This window comes from Perca fluviatilis, chromosome 18, assembly GCF_010015445.1.
Source record: "Perca fluviatilis chromosome 18, GENO_Pfluv_1.0, whole genome shotgun sequence".
Classification (NCBI taxonomy): Eukaryota; Metazoa; Chordata; class Actinopteri; order Perciformes; family Percidae; genus Perca; species Perca fluviatilis.
Window position 1 is genome coordinate 36,726,095 of NC_053129.1, and position 27,500 is coordinate 36,753,594.

The 27,500-nt window shown below is 41.9% G+C and overlaps 1 protein-coding gene across 1 annotated transcript in view; it reads left to right on the top strand.

Moving 5' to 3' along the window:
• LOC120546644 (ankyrin repeat and SOCS box protein 2-like) overlaps positions 1 to 20,043 on the top strand; it is a 20,788-nt gene extending 745 nt beyond the window's left edge. The window contains exons 2-9 of the mRNA XM_039781745.1: positions 7,425 to 7,633; positions 10,356 to 10,531; positions 11,926 to 12,081; positions 15,342 to 15,587; positions 15,947 to 16,118; positions 16,472 to 17,042; positions 18,247 to 18,391; positions 19,591 to 20,043. Of these exons, the coding sequence (XP_039637679.1) occupies positions 7,425 to 7,633; positions 10,356 to 10,531; positions 11,926 to 12,081; positions 15,342 to 15,587; positions 15,947 to 16,118; positions 16,472 to 17,042; positions 18,247 to 18,391; positions 19,591 to 19,736 (1,821 nt within the window). The 3' untranslated portion in view covers positions 19,737 to 20,043. The remainder of the gene's footprint in view (positions 1 to 7,424; positions 7,634 to 10,355; positions 10,532 to 11,925; positions 12,082 to 15,341; positions 15,588 to 15,946; positions 16,119 to 16,471; positions 17,043 to 18,246; positions 18,392 to 19,590) is intronic.
• Positions 20,044 to 27,500: the final 7,457 nt, after the last annotated feature.

A 27,500-nucleotide genomic window follows, 5' to 3' on the forward strand; every position in this document is an offset into this window, starting at 1 on the left:
TTTACTCTAACACAGCCCTGTTTTGCATGTGTTTAAACCAATGTGCAATATTGTCAGTGCAGTTTTAAACTACTTATTTGATTTATTATTGTGTATAAAGTATGAATGCATGTGTGGAAAAAATTTGTTTTTATTTTGTTTAACTACTGCAGAGGTTATGTGTTATATGGAAACGACTTGTTTAGTTTTGATTTATTATTTTTGTGGTGATACTTACATTCTTAATTTAGGCTACAGTGTTGGGAATTGTCCAAAACAGGCCATAAGGCCTAATTAATCCGACTCCTGTTATTAAATTCCTGCGTCTTCTTTTATTGGACTTACGTTCACTCTACACAAGGCTCAGACTGAGACAATGAGTTCAGTCAGCCAAGTCTACTGAGTCCAGCATAACACAGCTGTAGGTTCAAAAAACAGAGACTAAGTTTCCCTGGCAACAGACATAAAGTCAGGGCTCGGTCCACCAAGATCTCGTCCGAAAGTGAAAGTGAGCCCCGATCTATTTTCTACCTTAAGCTTTTATCCTCCCCTCACAGGGGGTGTCTTCTTTACACACACACACACACACACACACACACACACACACACACACACACACACACACACACACACACACACACACACACACACACATACACACACATACACACACTGACACACACAGACACACACACATACACACACACACACACACACACTGACACACACAGACACACACACATAACACACACACACACACACACACACACACACACACACACACACACACACACACACACATACACACACATACACACACTGACACACACAGACACACACACATACACACACACACACACAAACACCCAGACACACACAGACACACACACACAGACACACACGCGCACAGACACGCACAGACACACACAGACACACACACACACGCTCGCACGCACGCACACACACACACACACGCACATACACATGCACAGACAGAAACACACACGCACACACACAGAAACGCACAGACACACACGCACACACACACACACACACACACACACACGCACACACACAGACACGCACAGACACACACACACACAGACACGCACGGACAGACACACACACACACAGACACACACTCTCGCTTACAGGAGAACTAGCATCTTACACAAGAACTAGTATCTTACAGGAGAACTAGCAGCTTACAGGAGAACTAGTATCTTACAGGAGAACTAGTTCGCCTGTAAGCTACTAGTTCTCCTGTAAGATACTAGCATCTTACAGGAGAACTAGTTCGCCTGTAAGCTACTAGTTCTCCTGTAAGATACTAGCATCTTACAGGAGAACTAGCATCTTACAGGAGAACTAGTATCTAACAGGAGAGCTAGCAGCTTACAGGAGAACTAGCATCTTACAGGAGAGCTAGTATCTTACAGGAGAACTAGCATCTTACAGGAGAACTAGTAGCTTACAGGAGAGCTAGTATCTTACAGGAGAACTAGCATCTTACAGGAGAACTAGTATCTTACAGGAGAACTAGTAGCTTACAGGAGAACTAGTATCTAACAGGAGAGCTAGCAGCTTACAGGAGAACTAGCATCTTACAGGAGAGCTAGTATCTTACAGGAGAACTAGCATCTTACAGGAGAACTAGTAGCTTACAGGAGAGCTAGTATCTTACAGGAGAACTAGCATCTTACAGGAGAACTAGCATCTTACAGGAGAACTAGTATCTTACAGGAGAACTAGTAGCTTACAGGAGAACTAGTAGCATACATGAGAACTAGTATCTTACAGGAGAACTAGCATCTTACTAGTATCTTACAGGATAAGTAGTATCTTACAGGAGAACTAGTAGCATACAGGAGAAGTAGTATCTTACAGGAGAACTAGCATCTTACAGGAGAACTAGTAGCTTACAGGAGAACTAGTAGCTTACAGGAGAACTAGTAGCATACAGGAGAACTAGTATTTCACAGGAGAACTAGCATCTTACTAGTATCTTACAGGAGAAGTAGAATCTTACAGGAGAACTAGTATCTTACAGGAGAACTAGCAGCTTACAAGAGAACGAGTCTCTTACAGGAGAACTAGTAGCTTACAGGATAAGTAGTAGCTTACAGGATAACTAGTATCTTACAGGAAAACTAGCATCTAACAGGAGAACTAGCATCTTACAGAAGAAATAGTATCTTACAGGAGAACTAGTATCTTACAGGATAACTAGTATCTTACAGGAGAACTAGTATGTTACAGGAGAACTAGCATATTACAGGAGAACTATTAGCTTACAGGAGAACTAGTATCTTACAGGAGAACTAGTAGCTTACAGGAGAACTAGTAGCATACAGGAGAACTAGTATCTTACAGGATAACTAGTATCTTACAGGAGAACTAGTATATTACAGGAGAACTAGCATCTTACAGGAGAACTATTAGCTTACAGGAGAAATAGTATCTTTTCAGGAGAACTATTATGTTACAGGAGAACTAGCAGCTTACAGGAGAACCAGTATCTTACAGGATAACTAGTATTTTACAGGATAACTAGTATCTTACAGGAGAACTAGTATCTTACAGGAGAACTAGTATCATACAGGAGAACTAGTATATTACAGGAGAAATAACATCTTACAGGAGAACTAGCATCTTACAGCAGAACTAGTAGCATACAGGAGAACTAGTATCTTACAGGAGAAATAACATCTTACAGGAGAACTAGCATCTTACAGCAGAACTAGTAGCATACAGGAGAACTAGTATCTTACAGGAGAACTAGTATCTTACAGGAGAAATGACATCTTACAGGAGAACTAGCATCTTACAGCAGAACTAGTAGCTTACAGGAGAACTAGTATCTTACAGGAGAACTAGCAGCTTAAAGGAGAACTATCAGCTTACAGGATAACTAGTATCTTACAGGAGAACTAGTATGTTACAGGAGAACTAGTATCATACAGGAGAACTAGTATCTTACAGGAGAACTAGCATCTTACAGGAGAACTAGCATCTTACAGGATAACTATTAGCTTACAGGAGAACTAGCATCTTACAGGAGAACTAGCATCTTACAGGAGAACTATTAGCTTACAGGAGAACTAGTAGCTTACAGGAGAACTATTAGCTTACAGGAGAACTAGTAGCATACAGGAGAACTAGTATCTTACAGGAGAACTAGTAGCTTACAGGATAAATAGTATCTTACAGGAGAACTGATATCTTACAGGATAACTAGTATCTTACAGGACAACTAGTATCTTACAGGAGAACTAGCAGCTTACAGGAGAACTAGTATCTTACAGGAGAACTAGTATCTTACAGGAGAGCTAGCAGCTTACAGGAGAACTAGTATCTTACAGGAGAACTAGTATGTTACAGGATAACTAGTATCTTACAGGAGAACTAGTATGTTACAGGAGAACTAGCAGCTTACAGGAGAACCAGTATCTTACAGGAGAACACATATCTTACAGGATAACTAGTATCTTACAGGAGAACTAGTATCTTACAGGAGATCTTGCATCTTACACGAGAACTAGCATCTTACAGCAGAACTAGTAGCATAGAGGAGAACTAGTATCTTACAGGAGAACTAGTAGCTTACAGGAGAAATATTATCTTACAGGAGAACTGATATCTTACAGGAGAACTAGCATCTTACAGGAGAACTAGTAGCTTACAGGAGAACTAGTATCTTACAGGAGAACAAGCAGCTTAAAGGAGAACTAGTAGCTTACAGGATAACTAGCATCTTACAGGAGAACTAGTATGTTATAGGAGAACTAGTATCATACAGGAGAACTAGTATCTTACAGGAGAACTAGTATGTTATAGGAGAACTAGTATCATACAGGATAACTAGCATCTTACAGGAGAACTAGTATGTTATAGGAGAACTAGTATCATACAGGAGAACTAGTATCTTACAGGAGAACTAGAATCTTACAGGAGAACTAGCATCTTACAGGAGAACTATTGGCTTACAGGAGAACTAGCAGCTTACAGGAGAACTAGTACCTTACAGGAGAACTAGTAGCTTACAGGAGAACTAGGATATTACAGGAGAACTAGCAGCTTAAAGGAGAACTAGTATCTTACAGGAGAACTAGTAGCCTACAGGAGAACTTGCGGCAGCATACGGGAAAACAGTTTTTGCAGTTTCCAGCAGGGATTTAGAATGAAAATCTGCAGAATTTAGCGTCTGTTTTTCTGTTTTGGGGTGCAGATGTGTTAACATTGTGAGTTTTATTTGATCGTAGTGTAATTTGTCTAAATGCTGCGTCAGTGTGGCTGGTTATTGTTTTAAAGGTAAAGTGATGCAGGAACTGACCTGTGAAGGAATGAAAGCATCGCAGCCAAAAGAATCTATTTATAGTTGTGTTTTATGAAGCTATTTTAAAATAGAAGATCAAATGTAGTTCATCGACCTTTCAGACACATTAGACATGTAAATAAACTGGTGTACGTGTGATATATTCATGCACTCGGTCAGCGTTTGGCTGCAGGACAGAGAACAGAAACACAGCTGACCTGGTTTACTCCCGGCCTCACGTTCACCAGCTGCTGTTTCCATCTGAATACCACAGAGACAGGCTTGTTGGGGATTTCAAGTGTGGACGTAGTTCCCCAAACAGCTGGTACACACGTGCTCCTGAGAGGGTGGAAATTAGGTCAAGGATCCTGGCGTCACATTGGACTCAACAATAACCTTTAAAGGTCTTTAGAAGTCTTTAAATGTCTTGTAATAGGCTGTGCTGGCCCGTGGCATAAGCAAATGCTAGGGGGTCCAAATGAGTAAAGAAAAGTTAAAGATAATCAGAAAAAACACAACAAAAAAGTCAAAAACAAAAAGTACCAAAAAACGTCAAGCCACCCACTGAGGGAGCATCTACATATTCCACTTTAGAGACTCAAACATTTAACACTTACAGCAAACTAGGATTACTTCAACTCCACATGTTGCTTGAATATTTTGAGTATTTGGTACTCTTCTACTTGTGTAGTGTCTGTGGTCCCAGTTCCACTACTTTGGAAAGGAAAAATTACACATATTCACCAGCAGGGGGCGCTATAAGAATGACAATGGGTTTTGCTTATAACTCCCACAGAGTACATCTACTATGACATGTGAACATGTCTGCTGTGAAAAACCTCTATTGGAAACCTGCTTTTCCAAACTCCTCCTAGACCGAGAGTCCGATCTGCACGAAAGTCTGCATCCAGACTCTCTGGACTCTCATGACAGAAAGTCATCCAAAAGAATTTTGATAGTCCAAAAAATGCTTCCTGTAGATGGCAGTCTCTTGGCCACTAGATGGTGCTGTTTTTCAAATTTGTAAAACAATTAGAAAATGCGTGATATATACATGTTTTTTCGAACTCCTCCTAGACCGTGCGTCCGATCTGCATAAAGCTTGGCACATAGCATCTCCAGATGGAGCTGACAAAATACTAATGAAAGAATCTTGCTCCTTTAAAAAATTCGCTAATTACAAACAATTTTTTTAGCCAGTGACCAACCTTCTACATATCTCGGTCAAATTAAATGCTATCAATGCAAACCTTGAGAATCTTGTTTGGCATGAGGTATAGACCTTTTTCACAGCAGACATGTTGACATGTCATAGTAGGAAAAGCACAGGTGTGTTCAAAGCCATTAATGATGGCTGCATTCCACTTAGGAGAGACCCTGGTATTAAACCATTACTGATGGCTGCATTCCACTTAGGAGAGACCCTGGTATTAAACCATTAATGATGGCTGCATTCCACTTACGAGAGACCCTGGTATTAAATCATTAATGATGGCTGCATTCCACTTAGGAGAGGCCCTGGTATTAAACCATTAATGATGGCTGCATTCCACTTACGAGAGGCCCTGGTATTAAATCATTAATGATGGCTGCATTCCACTTAGGAGAGACCCTGGTATTAAATCATTAATGATGGCTGCATTCCACTTAGGAGAGGCCCTGGTATTAAACCATTAATGATGGCTGCATTCCACTTAGGAGAGACCCTGGTATTAAACCATTAATGATGGCTGCATTCCACTTACGAGAGACCCTGGTATTAAACCATTAATGATGGCTGCATTCCACTTAGGAGAGACCCTGGTATTAAACCATTACTGATGGCTGCATTCCACTTAGGAGAGGTCCTGGTATTAAACCATTACTGATGGCTGCATTCCACTTAGGAGAGACCCTGGTATTAAACCATTAATGATGGCTGCATTCCACTTAGAGAGACCCTGGTATTAAATCATTAATGATGGCTGCATTCCACTTAGGAGAGGTCCTGGTATTAAACCATTAATGATGGCTGCATTCCACTTAGGAGAGACCCTGGTATTAAACCATTACTGATGGCTGCATTCTACTTAGGAGAGGTCCTGGTATTAAACCATTAATGATGGCTGCATTCCACTTAGGAGAGGTCCTGGTATTAAACCATTACTGATGGCTGCATTCCACTTAGGAGAGACCCTGGTATTGTGCATGCTGACTCACTGAAATATCTCACTGGGATACTTGATGAAATTGAGCCATCGTTAAGGTTATCAATCTCAGCTGTGCTTTTCCTACTATGACAAGTCAAAATGTCTGCTGTGAAAAAGGTCCATTGCACCAAATTTGGTGAACATTAGCCAATAGGGGGCGCTACAAATACAAAAAGTGTATATCTCATGAATGGCTCATCTGATTTCTATGAAATCTGGAGGGAACTATCTAGGGCCACTCCTGAGGCCATGCCTACAGTGCTGTACTGATTGGTCAAAGTGGGCATGGCCTACCACACCCCCAAAAAATACATTGGTGCCATTAGAACTCATGTTTAAAATGAATGTAAATGGGAGGTTTGTATTAGGGCTGGGCGATAGGGAGAAAATCAGATATCACGATATTCCTGACCAAATACCTCGAGATCGATATTGTGGCGATATTCTAAGGTTGACAATTGGTGCTTAAACAAAATATCTTCACACTTAGATTTTAGATGAATAATCATCAGTAATGTGGACATAATGTCTATGTGGGGAAAAGACCAATAATAGAAGAGCTAGAACAGTCTGGTAAGTTCAGAAAATGACATCACTTTACTGTAATGCAGCCTTTAAAACCAGGGAAAGACACTTATGTCATATTACAATATTATGATATCCAAAATCTAAGACGATATCTAGTCTCATATCACGATATCGATATAATATCGATATATTGCCCAGCTCTAGTTTGTATCTTTAATTTACTACAGACCTTGCAGCGCTTGCATTGTGATATTCTTGCCGTTTGCCTCGCTGCTTACAGTTCTAGTTTACTTTAATTTTCTTTTAGTTTGTTTCTGTTTTTGTTAGCTGCTGTCGAAAAAACGTCAAAACTAAAACTTCGGAGAAAGTGACAAATATGGCAAACCCCAACGTCTGTGTTTGTGTCCCGTCAGATGGAGATGGAGGATCTGAGCGACTACAGCGTTTACAGCCAGCTGACAGACGAGGAGCTGCTGCAGCTTGCTGTGGAGAGAAGCCTGTCAGACCATCAGATGACATCATCATCTTCAGCTTCAGACCCCCCCCACAGACCCGACCCCCTCACATCTCGAGACAACCCAAACTGCGACCCGTTTATTGACCTCTACAAAGCCCTCCGCAGGTGAGCCAGTCCAGAAAACAGGTAAACAAACGCACTTTAATGTTTAAGCAGTTGACTTCTAATGTTCTTAAGCCGAGAAAAGTGATTTAAAAACCTGAGACGTTGTCACCTCAATATAAAGTCTCTGGACCAGCGGGACAAACAAAGTGCACTGATTCAGCTTTCAAGATTCAAGATTAGAAACTTTTTTGTCGCCTTTTCGTTGCCTTTTCATTGCTTTTCATTGCTTTTCATTGTCTTTTCGTTGCCTTTTCGTTGCCTTTTTGTTGCCTTTTCGTTGCATTTTGTCGCCTTTTCATTGCCTTTTCATTGTCTTTTCGTTGCCTTTTCATTGCTTTTCATTGTCTTTTCGTTGGCTCCTTTTTCGCTTTGCCTTTTGCGCCTTTTTGTGCGCTTTTGCCTTTTCGTTGCCTTTTCGTTTGCCTTTTCGCCTTTTGTTTCCTTTTTGTTACTCCTTTTGCTGCCCTTTTGGACTTTGCCTTTTTCGCTGCCTTTTTCGTTGCCTTTTGTTGCCTTGCCTTTTGTCACTTTTGGCTGCCTTTTTGCGTTGCCTTTTAGTTGCCTTTTACGTGCCTTTTGGCCTTTTGGACTTCTTATTAGATGATTAACTGTTTTGAAGTATAGACTGTTTTTATATGATAATATTCTAGATGTGTATAGACTGTTTATATGATAATATTCTAGATGTGTATAGACTGTTTATATGATAATATTCTAGATGTGTATAGACTGTTTATATGATAATATTCTAGATGTTCATAGACTGTTTATCTGATAATATTCTAGATGTTTATAGACTGTTTATATGATAATATTCTAGATGTTTATAGACTGTTTATATGATAATATTCTAGAAGTTTCTAGACTGTTTATATGATAATATTCTAGATGTTTCTAGACTGTTTATATGATAATATTCTAGATGTTCATAGACTGTTTATATGATAATATTCTAGATGTTTCTAGACTGTTTATATGATAATATTCTAGATGTGTAGAGACTGTTTATATGATAATATTCTAGATGTGTAGAGACTGTTTATATAATAATATTCTAGATGTGTAGAGACTGTTTATATGATAATATTCTAGATGTGTAGAGACTGTTTATATGATAATATTCTAGATGTTCATAGACTGTTTATCTGATAATATTCTAGATGTTTTTAGACTGTGTAGATGATATTCTAGATGTGTATAGACTGTTCATATGATAATATACTAGATGTTTCTAGACTGTTTATATGATAATATTCTAGATGTTCATAGACTGTTTATCTGATAATATTCTAGATGTTTATAGACTGTTTATATGATAATATTCTAGAAGTTTCTAGACTGTTTATATGATAATATTCTAGATGTTCATAGACTGTTTATCTGATAATATTCTAGATGTTTATAGACTGTTTATATGATAATATTCTAGATGTTTCTAGACTGTTTATATGATAATATTCTAGATGTTCATAGACTGTTTATATGATAATATTCTAGATGTTTCTAGACTGTTTATATGATAATATTCTAGATGTTCATAGACTGTTTATATGATAATATTCTAGATGTTTCTAGACTGTTTATATGATAATATTCTAGATGTTTCTAGACTGTTTATATGATAATATTCTAGATGTGTAGAGACTGTTTATATGATAATATTCTAGATGTTCATAGACTGTTTATATGATAATATTCTAGATGTGTGTAGACTGATTATATGATAATATTCTAGATGTTTCTAGACTGTTTATATGATAATATTCTAGATGTGTATAGCCTGTTTATATGATAATATTCTAGATGTTTATAGACTGTTTACATGATAATATTCTAGATGTTTCTAGACTGTTTATATGATAATATTCTAGATGTGTATAGCCTGTTTATATGATAATATTCTAGATGTTTATAGACTGTTTACATGATAATATTCTAGATGTTTATAGACTGTTTATATGATAATATTCTAGATGTGTAGAGACTGTTTATATGATAATATTCTAGATGTGTAGAGACTGTTTATATGATAATATTCTAGATGTGTAGAGACTGTTTATATGATAATATTCTTGATGTTTCTAGACTGTTTATATGATAATACTCTAGATGTTCACAGACTGTTTATATGATAATATTCTAGATGTGTAGAGACTGTTTATATGATAATATTCTAGATGTGTAGAGACTGTTTATATGATAATATTCTAGATGTGTAGAGACTGTTTATATGATAATATTCTAGATGTGTAGAGACTGTTTATATGATAATATTCTAGATGTTTCTAGACTGTTTATATGATAATACTCTAGATGTTCACAGACTGTTTATATGATAATATTCTAGATGTTTATAGACTGTTTATATGATAATATTCTAGATGTTTATAGACTGTTTATATGATAATATTCTAGATGTTTATAGACTGTTTATATGATAATATTCTAGATGTTTTTAGACTGTTTATATGATAATATTCTAGATGTTCATAGACTGTTTATATGATAATATTCTAGATGTGTATAGACTGTTTATATGATAATATTCTAGATGTGTATAGACTGTTTATATGATAATATTCTAGATGTTTCTAGACTGTTTATATGATAATATTTCAGATGTTTTTAGACTGTGTAGATGATATTCTAGATGTTTATAGACTGTGTAGATGATAATACATGTGTGTTTGTAGATGATAATACATGTGTGTTTCTGTCTTAGAGGAGAGGAGGTGAGTCCTGTGCAAGCGGTGATTATGGACGGAGATGTGGCGGCTCTGATGGATTTGGTTGGCCGGCGGTGCAGCAGTCTGATGGAGCCCAACCATGATGGCTGGATCGCTCTGCATGATGCCGCTTATTACGGACAGCTGCACTGTGTCGCCATCCTCCTCAAAGGTTGGTTTTTACACGTAAACTGACTTCACACGGGACTGATATTATCACAGGACCAGGTCATTATAATCTTTACTTTACAGACCTGGCCGATTCAGACAACCTCTGGAATGATTACTGTAATGAAGTGGCATATGCATAACACGCCAATTCGTATGCCATTATTGGCGTGTTATCAAGATGCAGACTCACTTTTTATCATGTTATTCAACGCCGCTTGGCCTCCATTGACTTACATTACCTTGCGATTGTGTGTGAATTGATGCCGTAGCGAGTAGTATCAAAGGGAGAAAATCTGCGTAGGGAGGTTGGTCGAGGGGGGGGGGATGCAGGACAACGCAGGACTTTCACCGAGGAGACCAGGGATCGGGTCCCACGTGTCACGTATCCTAAACCCAACCGGTTCTTCTTTTCGTAAACCCAACCCATCCGCTGTATACGGTGCTCAAAATGCGTACAGATAACACGCCTCTTTGTGTGTATGTCTACGCTGTGACGTTGCAGACTGCCGTCCGCTGTATACAGCGTAGACATACACCCGGATAGCTCAAAATGTGTCCAGATTAGATTAGATTATACTTTATTCATCCCACAATGGGGAAATTCACTTGTTACAGCAGCAGATTTTCCACAATAAAAACAAACCAACAAAGAACCAAACAAACAACAGGCAAACAACAATGTGCAAAAAGTACTGAATGAATGTAAAGTGATATTATATAAAAAGTATTTTAAAGTAAAGTAAAGTGAGGTGGCCATAGTGCAAAAAATATTTTAATGTAAGTAATTGACGTGAAATTAGATTGAATAATATGTAATTAAATATCATAGAAAAGGTAATTAACCATAATATAAATAATATTGAAAAAGTAAGTACTCGGAATTGAAAAATATAAATAAAGATAATAACAATAAAGATATACATAGAGCCAGGATGAGTGGTGGGTGATTGAAAACAGGAACAGGAAGTGGCGTGTATGTTTACACGAAGTCATGATGTCACGTTGGATTACTAGAGGCCCCCAGGTCAGACTTGTCCCGTGTGAAGCTTAACTCTGCATGAAAATAAAAATAAATAAAATGTTTGTATTCAGTCGTCACACTTAAACCAACACCTCTTTCATTTTAACTGCTGTTCCAACTTCTTTCAGTATTTTCCCAGGTTTTTGGGAGAAGTCTTTAAAGGGTCCGGTCTTTCAACTAGCCTCATCGCACAAACCACTTATGAGTTCTTGGTGCTGTTTTCAGCATTTTTTGGTGCTATTTTTGACGTTTCAGTCGCTCTTTTTGTCCCTTTTTTCCGATGTTTTTCCACTTTTCACTGCCGTTTCAGAACTATTAGAATAAACCATGACATCACAGCGGGAGTTTGACCTTTGAGCCCTGTCTGTCCTCAGCTTATCCCAACTCGGTGAACTCCTGGAGTTTGATGAATCAGACCGCTCTGCAGCTGGCTGCTGGTCGAGGACACGTTTCCTGTGTCGACTTCCTGCTGAAGCACGGAGCCGACCCAAACATCGCCAACAAGGACCGAGAGACGCCGCTACTGGCAGGTGAGCTATCGGCTAGCTTAAACACGGTTAAACAGCTGAGAGACGCCCCTGCTGACAGGTGAGCAGGGAACATTAGCCTACTGTTAGCTATTAGAGGCAGCGATGTCCGTTAGGGTTAGGAAACCAAAAACATGGTTCCTAAACGACCGGTATCTGCCAAACTGAATGACAACTCAGATTTTGGTTCCAGCGCTTCCCTCTGGTGCTCTGAAGCGGATGTTAGAGGTAATGGAAAGTTAACACTACACTTGGCAGCAGGTAATGTTAGCATACTGTTAACTAGATCTGGGTGAACCGTTTAAAATGTTAAGTTTGTAAAGCTGAGTGAGTATTCTACTGGACGCCATCACACATATGTAACAACCTTTCAGAGGCCGTTACAGTTGATTTTAGACAAAAAGCGAGCATAGTGGCCGGTTAGCTCAGGCAAACATTCATACCTGGAAGCTGCCCAGTACAACCACTTTTTTTTTTATCCTGTCGGTCTGGGGATTGAACCAACAACCTCCCGGTCACAAGCTGGCATCGCCAACCTTTAGGCCACCACTGCCACACACATATATAGAGGTTTATTACTCGACACAGAAGGTCCAGGGTTCGAGTCCGACCTGTGATGATTTCCTGCATGTCTTCCTTCACTCTCCCCTTTCATGTCTGAGCTGTCCTATCATTAAAGACCCATAAAAAAAACCAGTTGAGTTTGGACACCAAAATGACTAGTTAAGATTAGAAAGAAGATTGAACATTACAGGGGAACAAACTTGCGTTTCCAGGGTGAAAGTATTGTTGATGGTTGATGAGAACAAGCTGTAAGGGGAAACCAGGGATCTTACAATAGTCTAGAGGGATGTAATCATTACAGTCTTTGTGCTGTAAAATGTTAAGTTTGTAAAAGTTTAGTGAGGATTTGACTGGACGCCATCACAAATATGTCCCAGACATCCTGCAGTCTGAAAGAATAGGATGTGTTTCCTGTTTTGTATATTTCTGTTTCCTGTTTTGTATATTGACTTTGTATCATTCTGAGGATTGTTTATGTTTCGATTTATCCTGTTTTGACTGTGTAGTATTCTGTGCATTGTGTGTATTTCTGTTTCCTGATTATCCTGCCCCGCCCTGATGTGTTTCACCTGCTGTATCACCTGTCCCTTATTTGCTCATTACCTCATGTATTTAGCCTCTGTGTTCCCTTTGTCTCCTGTCAGATCGTTTTGTGTCCTTGCCCGGTCAGTTTCTGTGTGTTTGCTTATGCCTTTTGTGTCTCCCCATGTCAGTTCTGAGGCCTGTACTATGAAGCAAGATCAACTTGTCCTGGATCTCTTTCAGTAATCCGGCTTCACCAAACCTAACAACCGCGGTACCGCATAACCTGTACTACGACGCTGGTTATCAACTAGTTCAGTCAACCAATCAGGGTTTCCCAATCCAGCGGCACGCGCGTTCACATAAAAGAGGCGGTGTCTGCACAGCCTGACCAATCGCAAACATCTACCAGAGCCGCATGTTTTATATAAGAAGAGCAAATTATAATTCTACATAAATATGAAGAACACAGACTCGGTTTTACAGGGAAAACGCAATACAGTCGCTGCTTCCTAAAACAGGTAGGAAAGCTGGCAAAATAAAAAAATTGCCGATCACGCTGTAGATGTGTAAATTACTCTTATCAATATCACTTCCCCATCAGTCAGGACCAAGATCTGACCATAATTACACTTGTGCTTTCCATAAACTGTCGTTGCTTTAGCCTATTATTTCAGTTGCAACCCTGGCAGTGGGAAGCGATCGTGAGAGAAAATAAAAAATATAAAAACATAATTCAAACCGATGTGCGCATTGGCGACACATGGCTCAAGAAGCCGATATGTAATTCCCTCCCATTAAAATATATATATTTCATAAAAATACCCATCAGGGAATGTTAAGGGGGTCTCTAAATGTTTTAAGCTTACATGGTAGCACCTCTCCCCCCTCTCTCTCTCTCTCCCTCTCTCTCTCTCTCTCTCTCTCTCTCTGCACCGAGCTCCGCCTGATCTTCTTTAAGAATGGTGACGCCGTTATCAATCGAGTATTGATTGGTCAGTAGGAGGTGCTTTTACACCGGTTGATCTCTGATCTCCAACTTAACCTGCTCCCGACCAGGTTAGGTGTTCAGCATGAGTTACCACGGCGATTGAACCCGATAACAACTAATCCACCTTCGTAGTACAGAAAATCCTGGGTTGAGCCTGAAGTTAGCTCGTTAACGCCAAATCCTGCTTCGTAGTCCAGGCCTCTGGTCAGTTTCTGTGTGTTTGCCTTTTGTGTCTCCCCGTGTCAGTTCTGGTCAGTTTCTGTGCTTCCTGTATTGCCCTGGTTTTTGTACTTCCTTTGTTTTTTGCGATTCCCTGTTCGTTTATTCTACATTCTACTGCAGCTCTCAGGACTCCCTTGGTTTTAAGAGTATCTTGTTTATTGTGCAAATAAATCCTCAATTCAAACTTTCTCCTGCCTGCCTGCTCTCTGCGATTGGGTCCTCTAATCCCCTGGTTCTCAAACTGTTTGTTCCCCTTTTGAATTGTCTCTTTAAGCAATGTAACCCCTGACCAGCGCTAATCATTTTTGGTACAAAAAATAAGTCTCTATAAAGAGGAACAGTACAGGGCTGTCGTTGATAGATTTACTAAACTACAGCCTTGGAACTTAAAAACATTTAAATGATGATGGAAAAAGGAGACAAAACCTGTAAAAAAGACAAAAAACTTGGAAAAAATGCTAGAAAGAAGGAAGGAAGGCAAGAATAAGTCAAAAATAGTATCAGAAACTTCAAAAACATTGACATAACTTCGGAAAAAAAACGAGAAACTTGTAAAAAGTAGGACAGTAGAAGGAAGGAAGGATAGATTAGGTCCAAAGAAGGAGACACAAATGTCACTTTTTTGTTTGGAAAAAAAATTATTCTACATAAAGAGGAACAATGTTCTGGACAACAGCCTTGTTACTATTAAACATGTAGTTAAATGTCTCACGTACCCCCTGTAGTCTTCCAAAGTACCCCTAGGGGAACACGTAGACCCATTTGAAAAACACTGCTCTAATCCCCTGCATTGTAACAGGATGGTTTGGTGGTTTGATGGTTTGGTGGTTTGATGGTTTGGTGGTTTGATGGTTTGGTGGTTTGATGGTCTGATGGTTTGGTGGTTTGATGGTCTGATGGTTTGGTGGTTTGATGGTTTGGTGGTTTGGTGGTTTGGTGGTTTGATGGTTGTTGTTGTTTACAGCATGTGAGCAGCCCAACCAAGCCATTGTGGAGCTGCTGTTGAAGTTCGGAGCTCAGGTGAATCGCTGCAACGTTCAGGGAGAAACTTGTCTTCACGTCGCATGCAGACACGGACAACTGAACCTCTGCAGGACGTTACTGGAGGCCGGAGCCGATCTGAACCGCAAGAACATCTACGGCCTGCAGCCCATCTTCACCGCCGCGCAGCACGGACACGTCGACCTCATCAACCTGTTCGCCAGCAAAGGTCTGCCCCCCAAAAACACACAATCAAGTCTCTTCTCAGGTGTTTCTAAAGGTGTTTCTGTCCCTCAGGTGCAGATATAAACAGACAGGGTGTTAAGGTGTTTCTAAAGGTCCTTCTGTCCCTCAGGTGCAGATATAAACAGACAGGATGTTTAAGGTGTTTCTAAAAGTCCTTCTGTCCCTCAGGTGCAGATATAAATGGACATAATGTTAAGGTGTTTCTAAAGGTGTTTCTGTCCCTCAGGTGCAGATATAAACAGACAGGGTGTTAAGGTGTTTCTAAAGGTGCTTCTGTCCCTCAGGTGCAGATATAAATGGGCATAATGTTAAGGTGTTTCTAAAGGTCCTTCTGTCCCTCAGGTGCAGATATAAATGGACAGGCACCAGACGGAGCCTCGCCGCTGTTCGAAGCCTGTAAGAACGGTCATATTTCGGCGGTGGAAGCTCTGTTGTCTCTGAAAGCGGACGCTAACCGAGCCATGAAGTCTGGCCTGCTGCCTCTTCATGCAGCTGTTCAAAACAACCACTCACGGTCTGAGAAACTATTTTACCTTCAGCAACTGTTCTGTGCTTCATTGATGCTGTTTGAATGAATCCTCTGCTACTCTGTGATCGACCATATCTGGTATTCCTCTGATTTTCCGCCTCTAAATATTTGTTCTTTTGCTAAAAGTGTTTTTCAAATTCTTTGGCTCTGTGTCTGCCCAATTTCCAGTAACTGCCAAGAACTAGTGGTTAGCTACGTTTTTCTTCTCATGTATTTTTTTGCTTAAAGTGCTTAAACACCGGAAAGAGATACAACACAAATATTTATCATGTTTGATGATTTCATATCAACACTAACAGGAAGTGGATCTCACTAACAGGAAGTGTGTGTGTCTCCAGGATTGTGTCGATGCTGATCCCTCTCACCAGCATGGTGCGAGTGCGGCACTGTGGCATCAGCCCGCTGCACCTTGCCGCGGAGCACAACCGGGACGAGATCCTGGCGCTGCTGATCCAGGCCGGCTTCGACGTGAACAGCCGGCTGTCGTCCGACCGCTCAGCGATGTTCGAGGACCGCCGCAGCACGGCGCTCTACTTCTCTGTGATCAACGGGAACCTGGAGGCCACCGAGATGCTGCTGGCAGCCGGCGCTGACCCAGACCTAGACGTGTTCAACCCGCTGCTGATCGCCGTGCGGTTCTGCTGGATGGAGATGGCGGCGCTGCTGCTGCACTACGGCGCCAACGCCAACGCCCAGATCGCCACGGAGCCCTGTGCCTTCCCGGCGGCCATCTTGCTCCGGATGGAGTCCCTGCCGATGCTCAAGCTGCTGCTGGACCACGGCTGTGACGCCGCGACGTGCTTCGACTGTCCGCACGGCGGGAAAACGCACCCACCCATCACTCCGGCATGGCGGCCCGCCGAAGAGATGCGCGCCAGCAGAGTCACTCCGCCACGGCAATGCATTCAGGTGAGACACAAACATTTACTCTAAAAAGTAGCTAATAGACCTTTTTCACAGCAGACATGTTGACATGTCATAGTAGGAAAAGCACCGGTGTATTCAGACCTATTACTGATGGCTGCATTCCACTTAGGAGAGGTCCTGGTATTAAACCATTACTGATGGCTGCATTCCACTTAGGAGAGGTCCTGGTATTAAACCATTACTGATGGCTGCATTCCACTTAGGAGAGGCCCTGGTATTAAACCATTACTGATGGCTGCATTCCACTTAGGAGAGACCCTGGTATTAAACCATTACTGATGGCTGCATTCCACTTAGGAGAGACCCTGGTATTAAACCATTACTGATGGCTGCATTCCACTTAGGAGAGGTCCTGGTATTAAACCATTACTGATGGCTGCATTCCACTTAGGAGAGGTCCTGGTATTAAACCATTACTGATGGCTGCATTCCACTTAGGAGAGGTCCTGGTATTAAACCATTACTGATGGCTGCATTCCACTTAGGAGAGACCCTGGTATTAAACCATTACTGATGGCTGCATTCCACTTAGGAGAGGTCCTGGTATTAAACCATTACTGATGGCTGCATTCCACTTAGGAGAGGTCCTGGTATTAAACCATTATTGATGGCTGCATTCCACTTAGGAGAGGTCCTGGTATTAAACCATTACTGATGGCTGCATTCCACTTAGGAGAGGTCCTGGTATTAAACCATTACTGATGGCTGCATTCCACTTAGGAGAGGTCCTGGTATTGAGCATGCTGACCCACTGAAATATCTTACTGGGACACTTGATGGAACTGAGCCATCGTTAAGGTTATCAATCTCAGCTGTGCTTTTCCTACTATGACAAGTCAACATGTCTGCTGTGAAAAAGGTCCATTTAACATTTACTTTATCTTTTACTCTCTTACATTCATACTCATTTAATATCTTATTTATGTTGATTTAATTAAAAGCCATATCACGCTTTAAATTTTAATTGGTTGACAGATACGTTGCCAAGGCAATGGCGCAAAACAACAATTTAAAATACTTCTAGCAAAACTTACAACACTGAAGTAAAAGTAAAATTACAGACTTTAAAAACCTCTTTAAAAAGTAAAAGCACATCAAACAAACAACTAAGTTACAACCGTGTCCTCCATCTTGTTTCAGTTCTGTCCTCCATCTTGTTTCAGTTCTGTCCTCCATCTTGTTTCAGTTCTGTGAGGCGGTATCCGGTAGCCGCAGCGCCGGGCCGATCATCTCGCTGCTGCTGGAGTACGTCGGCCACATCCATCTCTGCTCGCGGCTGCTGGACGTCCTGGACCGCCGCAGCGACTGGAAGCCCATCAAACGCAAAGCTCGTAAGAAACCAAACGCAACGCCGACACAAAAATAACTGAGTGGTTTATCTTTGGTGCTTCTTGCATGGTAGACCCCGGCTTTTGTGGGGGGGACCCCTTTTGTCCTCAAACCCGAGGGGGGACCCTTTTTTTCTCTCTCTTTCCGTAGAACCTTTTTTTTTTTTTTTTTTTCGCTGTATCTTTTTTTTTCTTTTTTTTTTACTTTAGTCCTGGCTCTGTACGGTAGACCCTTTAGTCCTGAGCTCTGTACGGTAGACCCTTTAGTCCTGAGCTCTGTACGGTAGACCCTTTAGTCCTGAGCTCTGTAAGGTAGACCCTTTAGTCCTGGATCTGTACAGTAGACCCTTTAATCCTGCCTCTGTAAGGTAGACCCTTTAGTCCTGAACTCTGTACGGTAGACCCTCTAGTCCTCAGCTCTGGTCCTCTGGCTCTGTACGGTAGACCCTTTAGTCCTGAGCTCTGTACGGTAGACCCTTTAGTCCTGGATCTGTACGGTAGACCCTTTAGTCCTGCCTCTGTAAGGTAGACCCTTTAGTCCTGAACTCTGTACGGTAGACCCTCTAGTCCTCAGCTCTGGTCCTCTGGCTCTGTACCGTAGACCCTCTAGTCCTCAGCTCTGGTCCTCTGGCTCTGTACCGTAGACCCTCTAGTCCTCAGCTCTGGTCCTCTGGCTCTGTACGGTAGACCCTTTAGTCCTGGCTCTGTACGTTACACCAGGTATAAGAAATCTGAGGGGGACTTTGACAACCATATTAAAAATGTAGAGAAGGCAGTTCCTGCCTCCATTATAGTTCAAGGCTGGATTATTGTTAAACTCTTTATGTCGGCCTTCCATCTTTTGCCTTCAACTTGTCCAAAATGCTTCATAACGAACGCCCCCCGATATGCACATATCCCCTGGGAGGGGGAGCTGTGATTGGCTGAGGGAGCTAGGGGTGGGTCTGTGATTAGCTGAGGGAGCTGGGGGTGAGCTGTGATTGGCTGAGGGAGCTGGGGGTGGGGTTGTGATTGGCTGAGGGAGCTGGGGGCGAGCTGTGATTGGTTGAGGGAGCTGGGGGTGGGGCTGTGATTGGCTGAGGGAGCTGGGGGCGGCTGTGATTGGCTGAGGGAGCTGGGGGTGGGGCTGTGATTGGCTGAGGGAGCTGGGGGCGGTGCGATGATTGGCTGAGTGGTTTCTCAGCATCTGTGTTCTCTTCCAGTTCCTCCTCATCCTCTGATGCAGCTCTGCAGGCTGAAGATCAGACATCAAGTTGGAGTTCGAAAACTCAAACTGCTCCACACTCTGCCACTTCCTGTCACTCTGGTCCGCTTCCTGCACTACGACGTCCAATGTTCACTCTTCTAAACTCTCCTGAACTCTCCTGAACTCTCCTGGACTCTCCTGGACTCTCATAAACTCTCATAAACTCTCATAAACTCTCCTGAACTCTCCTGAACTCTCCTAAACTCTCCTGAACCCTCCTAAACTCTCCTGGACTCTCCTGAACTCTCCTGAACTCTCCTGGACTCTCCTAAACTCTCCTGGACTCTCCTGAACTCTCCTAAACTCTCCTGGACTCTCCTGAACTCTCCTGAACTCTCCTAAATACCGGACTGCTGTTGTTAATGGCTAACGTAGACATTTTGCCCAATAAATAATTTATTTGTTTATTTAATGATTTAAAAATGAGCTCATATAAAACTACAGGTTGACATTAAAACTCACCGAGGATAAAACCCAAAATGTCTGAAGGGTTTTGTCCGTTGGGGTCCTTTAGTCAAACATCTAACAGATTCATCAAAGTTAAACATTTAGAGTTGAAGTTGAGAACGCTACATTGTAACCATTTCTCTAATCGTGCTCAGGTCCACATTATTCCTCTATGTGCTTTTACTCATTAGACTATTACATCCAAAAGGAATAACATCTGTCTGGCTACCTTTTGTAAAGCGGCTTTGATTTTATCTTAGCAGTGGAAAAATAATGAAGTACTTTTTCACAGTTCTTGAGACCCTTTTTTCCTCCGTCGACCAGTTCAGATTCATGAAATTATCAGAGTCAAGATGGTCTGTGGGTGAACCTTTAATATATATAATATATAGTTTGCTTTATATATGTATTTAATATAACTATATTATTTTGCAAAAACAGTGTAAGGATATTTCATACATGACTCTCATTATTCATATTTCAGACCCTTTACGCCAGGACAGACAAGTCATTCCAGAAACATAAATAAATAGACACAAAACTACAAAACAAACAAATCAAACAACATAATAAATGCACTCAGAAACGATTTAATCGTAGTCTCTAACATTAATGTAACAATTTATAAAATCTAATTCTCTATAAGAAAAAACAATAAAAAAATATATATATATATATAGTTTATATATATATATATAGTTTATATAGAGTTTATATAGTTTGCTTTTGAAGCGTTGTGATGATCCGGTTCACCAGGAGATGGCAGCAGAGTGTCAAGAGTTGGTCCGTCCAGAAAGGATTCTGGCTTTAAAGCCATATTTAACCTGATAAAAACCTTTTTGTCTTTAGCAGTTATATGGAACTCTCCAACTTTAACATTTTAAACTTATTGTTTTAGAACCAAAAAGAATGGCTTCCAACGTTTCCCCCACAGAACTAGTTCAGCCCGGTTAAAAAGGACCGGGCTGGGCCTGGTTCAGCCCGGTGGAAAGGACCGGGCTGGGCCTAGTTCAGCCCGGTGGAAAGGACCTGGCTGGGCCTGGTTCAGCCCGGTGAAAAGGACCGGGCTGGGCCTGGTTCAGCCCGGTGGAAAGGACCGGGCTGGGCCTAGTTCAGCCCGGTGAAAAGGACCGGGCTGGGCCTGGTTCAGCCAGGTGAAAAGGACCGGGCTGGGCCTAGTTCAGCCCGGTGGAAAGGACCTGGCTGGGCCTGGTTCAGCCAGGTGAAAAGGACCCAGCTGGGCCCGTCATAGATGGATTAATTGGACATTAATGCAGAGCCCAATAGTTTCTTTATAACACGCTAAATTGATAATTTAACAAAGCTATAAGACAGATTCCATAGAGCCGTACATCAAGGCTCCATCCAGCGCTACGTTTTGGTTTTTAAGCGTTTGAGTTTTGAGACCAAACTGATCTCAGTGCACCAAGTGTTTTTATCTCCAGTAGAAGAACTAATCTCTGTTTACACTAACACGCCAAAACCTCATATCTCATCAAACACCAGAGCAGGGGGAATGAGAGGGGGAAACGCCAGAGCAGGGGGAATGAGAGGGGAAACATCAGAGCAGGGGGAATGAGAGGGGGAAACACCAGAGCAGAGGGAATGAGGGGGAAACACCAGAACAGGGGGAATGAGAGGGGGAAACGTCAGATCAGGGGGAATGAGAGGGGGAAACACCAGAACAGGGGGAATGAGGGGGAAACACCAGAGCAGGGGGGAATGAGGGGGGAAACACCAGGGGAGAGATGGGGAAACGCCAGAGCAGGGGGTATGAGTGGGGGAAACGCCAGAGCAGGGGGAATGAGAGGGGGGAACGTCAGAGCAGGGGAAATGAGAGGGGGTAATGACACCAAAGCAGGGGGAATGAGAGGGGGAAATGACACCAGAGCAGAGGGAATGAGAAGGGGAAATGCCAGAGCAGGAGGAATGAGAGGGGGAAATGCCAGAGCAGGGGGAATGATAGGGGGAAACGCCACCAGAGCAGGGGGAATGAGAGGGTGAAACATCCGAGCAAGGGGAATGAGAGGGGGAAATGCCACCAGAGCAGGGGAAATGAGATGGGGAAATGCCAGAGCAGGGGGAATGAGAGGGGGAAACACCAGAGCAGGGGGAATGAGAGGGGGAAATGCCACCAGAGCAAGGGGAATGAGAGGGGGAAGACAGCTGAAGATATTCCCTTTTAAACCAAATGTAGCAGTGGAGATGTAGCATAAGTCAGAGCTAAAAGCTAACCGGAGATATATATGACTATGTCGGTTACTGTATTTAAAGAAAAATGTCTAGAAAATAATTCTCAGTGGCTTAGGCCCAATGGGCTGCCAGGCTCGCACTACACCAGAGAAACTAAAGCATTCAGGGATAATCTATTTTCTGACAGCATTGTATTTACATTTTGTAGATCCTCACTGAGGGTATTCTACTGTCTTATCTTCATGTGCTGCCAATGAAACAGAACCATCAGCATATAAAGATAGATTGCATGCAGCACCTGTTTTTAAGCCATTAATATAAAATGAAAAGAATAGAGGCCCCAGGATACTGCCTTGAGGCACCCCACATCCCATGATCCTTGACTCTGAAAGTGTCCCGTTAACGCAAACCCTTTCAGTGTGATTTATAGCTACAACGGGACACGATACTGAAACCCACAGCAGTAACATGCTGTTACCTACTTTGCAGCTTTACAAAAGGTTCCTGTTTAAAATATATATTCACTTTTCTGCTCCTGTATAATCAGCCCGTTCTCACTCCGAATTCGTAAACTACGGACGTTTGGACAGTAGCTGTCAGCGTCTGAAGCGACAGAAAAAGCATCCTTCAGTGTTAGTAGAACGTACCGGGGAGAGCAGCAGCTCCACGGAGAGTTGAAGATAACGTAACACTAAGAGAGACTACGGTAGAGAGTAGTATGAAAGCCCGAAAATCAGCGTAGGGAGGACTTGGACCCACGAGACCGGGGATCGTGTCCCGCGTGTCCCGTTCTTCTTTACCTAAACCCAACTGTCCCGTTCTTCTTTACCTAAACCCAACTGTCCCGTTCTTCTTTATCTAAACCCAACTGTCCCGTTCTTCTTTAACTAAACCCAACTGTCCCGTTCTTCTTTACCTAAACCCAAATGTCCCGTTCTTCTTTACCTAAACCCAACTGTCCCGTTCTTCTTTACCTAAACCCAACTGTCCCGTTCTTCTTTACCTAAACCCAACTGTCCCGTTCTTCTTTACCTAAACCCAACTGTCCCGTTCTTCTTTACCTAAACCCAACTGTCCCGTTCTTCTTTACCTAAACCCAACTGTCCCGTTCTTCTTTACCTAAACCCAACTGTCCTGTTCTTCTTTACCTAAACCCAACTGTCCCGTTCTTCTTTACCTAAACCCAACTGTCCCGTTCTTCTTTACCTAAACCCAACTGTCCCGTTCTTCTTTACCTAAACCCAACTGTCCCGTTCTTCTTTATCTAAACCCAACTGTCCCGTTCTTCTTTACCTAAACCCAACTGTCCCGTTCTTCTTTATCTAAACCCGACCGTCCCGTTCTTCTTTTCCTAAACCCAACTGTCCCGTTCTTCTTTACCTAAACCCAACTGTCCTGTTCTTCTTTACCTAAACCCAACTGTCCCGTTCTTCTTTATCTAAACCCAACTGTCCCGTTCTTCTTTATCTAAACCCAACTGTCCCGTTCTTCTTTATCTAAACCCAACTGTCCCGTTCTTCTTTATCTAAACCCAACTGTCCTGTTCTTCTTTACCTAAACCCAACTGTCCCGTTCTTCTTTACCTAAACCCAACTGTCCCGTTCTTCTTTACCTAAACCCAACTGTCCTGTTCTTCTTTACCTAAACCCAACTGTCCCGTTCTTCTTTATCTAAACCCAACTGTCCCGTTCTTCTTTACCTAAACCCAACTGTCCCGTTCTTCTTTACCTAAACCCAACTGTCCCGTTCTTCTTTATCTAAACCCAACTGTCCCGTTCTTCTTTATCTAAACCCAACCGTCCCGTTCTTCTTTACCTAAACCCAACTGTCCCGTTCTTCTTTATCTAAACCCAACTGTCCCGTTCTTCTTTACCTAAACCCAACTGTCCTGTTCTTCTTTACCTAAACCCAACTGTCCCGTTATTCTTTATCTAAACCCAACTGTCCCGTTCTTCTTTACCTAAACCCAACTGTCCCGTTCTTCTTTATCTAAACCCAACTGTCCCGTTCTTCTTTACCTAAACCCAACTGTCCCGTTCTTCTTTACCTAAACCCAACTGTCCCGTTCTTCTTTACCTAAACCCAACTGTCCCGTTCTTCTTTACCTAAACCCAACTGTCCTGTTCTTCTTTACCTAAACCCAACTGTCCCGTTCTTCTTTAAGCCAACCCACAACGCGTTTAGATAAGACGCTAAAGGAGACTTTTAGTGTCAATAACAACGACAAAGACACCTGACCAAGCATGCGTATTATACGAGATGGGAGTGAGAATCTGTTGGTATAATTCTTTACAGTGTCTTTGAAAGAGCAAATGGAAACTGGTATGTAGTTGCTTGCGTGTCGTTTCATATAGTAGAATTACTCTTGCCATTTTTATCTCATCTGGGACTTTACTGAATAGACATGTACATTTTATTATTATTTAAATTTTATGAACATCAATCGGTGTCTTTACTAGGATTTAGTTCGACTAAATCTTCAGCCTCAGAAACCCTGGAGAAGATAAAGAGAATCAGGATTAACTCCCTTTTGTTTATAAAAATCTATTCTGTGTTTATCCTCACATATACCTGAAAGATGAGGAAGTTTGTTTACCAGGTTGTTTTTTTAGCAATTTTAGCAAAATACGCATTTAATTGTTCAGCCAGTTGCTGTTTGTGTGATGTGTTTAATCTCCGTACTGAGATTATTTTAGATTTTAAAGGTTTACTGTTAATCCTTTAAGGCACTTCCAAAGCTTCCTCGGCTCGGTTTGACTTCGTTAAGGTTTTCTGTCTGAAAACTTCTTTCTAATCTGCTGAGACCGTTCTGTCGTAAACTCCATCGTCTCCTTACCTTTAGTTCGGAAGACCTCCTGTGTTTGATGCTCACTTGCTGTTCTGTTGTATGGGATCATATAAGGGTCATTAATTACACACACAGACACACACACGCACACACAGACACACAGACACAGACACACACACACACACACACACACACACACACACACAAACACACACACACACACACACACAAAAACACAAACACACACACACACACACACACACACACAGAGACACAGAGACAGACACACACACACAGACACACACACACACACACACACACACACATACATACACACACAAGATGATGTAATGTTTTATGTTTAAATGTAACCAGTGACCTTTGACCTGTCTGTGCATTATGTAACTAAAGTTGTAAAATAAAAACAGAACCTTTCCGTCATTCATTAAAAATGTATAACGTCTCCTTAAGTCCTCTAATATTTCCTCATTTATGTCATCAACACATCCATGATTCATAGAAATGTGTAAAACACAACAAGCCACAAAGCATGCTGGGACTTTTTGAGGATTGTACTGTAAAGTGCCTCCTGACCTCCAAACACCTGAAGCGCATTTTCAGTAATATTTTTCTTTGTAATTATGTATGGTTTTCAAAAATGGGAACTGCTGTAGATGAGAGAAGTGTATGCGCACACGCTACATTATGGCCAAGCATGCGTCCCTAAAATAGCATCTGAATAACGCGCTACTGACTTTAGACTAGCACCACTGACTTTAGACTAGTACCACTGACTTTAGACTAGCGCCACTGACTTTAGACTAGCGCCACTGACTTTAGACTAGCGCCACTGACTTTAGACTAGCGCCACTGACTTTAGACTAGCACCACTGACTTTAGACTAGCACCACTGACTTTAGACTAGTTCCACTGACTTTAAACTAGCACCACTGACTTTAAACTAGCACCACTGACTTTAGACTAGTACCACTGACTTTAGACTAGCACCACTGACTTTAGACTAGCGCCACTGACTTTAGACTAGCACCACTGACTTTAGACTAGCGCCACTGACTTTAAACTAGCACCACTGACTTTAAACTAGCACCACTGACTTTAGACTAGTACCACTGACTTTAGACTAGCACCACTGACTTTAGACTAGTACCACTGACTTTAGACTAGCACCACTGACTTTAGACTAGTGCCACTGACTTTAAACTAGCACCACTGACTTTAGACTAGCACCACTGACTTTAGACTAGTACCACTGACTTTAGACTAGCACCACTGACTTTAGACTAGTACCACTGACTTTAGACTAGCGCCACTGACTTTAGACTAGCACCACTGACTTTAGACTAGTGCCACTGACTTTAAACTAGCACCACTGACTTTAAACTAGCACCACTGACTTTAGACTAGTACCACTGACTTTAGACTAGCACCACTGACTTTAGACTAGCGCCACTGACTTTAGACTAGCGCCACTGACTTTAGACTAGTACCACTGACTTTAGACTAGTACCACTGACTTTAGACTAGCACCACTGACTTTAGACTAGTGCCACTGACTTTAAACTAGCACCACTGACTTTAAACTAGCACCACTGACTTTAGACTAGCACCACTGACTTTAGACTAGCACCACTGACTTTTAGACCCACGACTTTAGACTAAAGCCACGACTTTTGACTAAGCGCCACTGACTTTAGACTAGCGCCACTGACTTTAGACTAGCACCACTGACTTTAGACTAGCGCCACTGACTTTAGACTAGCGCCACTGACTTTAAACTAGCACCACTGACTTTAAACTAGCACCACTGACTTTAGACTAGCCCCACTGACTTTAGACTAGCGCCACTGACTTTAGACTAGCGCCACTGACTTTAAACTAGCACCACTGACTTTAGACTAGCACCACTGACTTTAGACTAGCACCACTGACTTTAGACAAGCACCACTGACTTTAGACTAGCCCCACTGACTTTAGACTAGCGCCACTGACTTTAGACTAGCGCCACTGACTTTAAACTAGCACCACTGACTTTAGACTAGCGCCACTGACTTTAGACTAGCACCACTGACTTTAGACAAGCACCACTGACTTTAGACTAGTGCCACTGACTTTAGACTAGCACCACTGACTTTAAACTAGCACCACTGACTTTAAACCAAAATAGGAATGATACATGCATCGGTGTACAAAGGCAATTGCGCTGAGTGCAAGATAGGGCCCTGAAAGGTGTTCCAGACACGAGGAACAGAAAACAAAAAGCTTTTGTTCTTATTTAGGGAACTTTGTCCGGCGAAACAATAGACAGGAAGCAGACCAACTCAGACTGAAAGGACATCACATAAAAATAATAAAATAAGTAACATAAATGATGTAAAAACTATCCAATTTATCAATAAATATTCACCTTGTTCCACAAA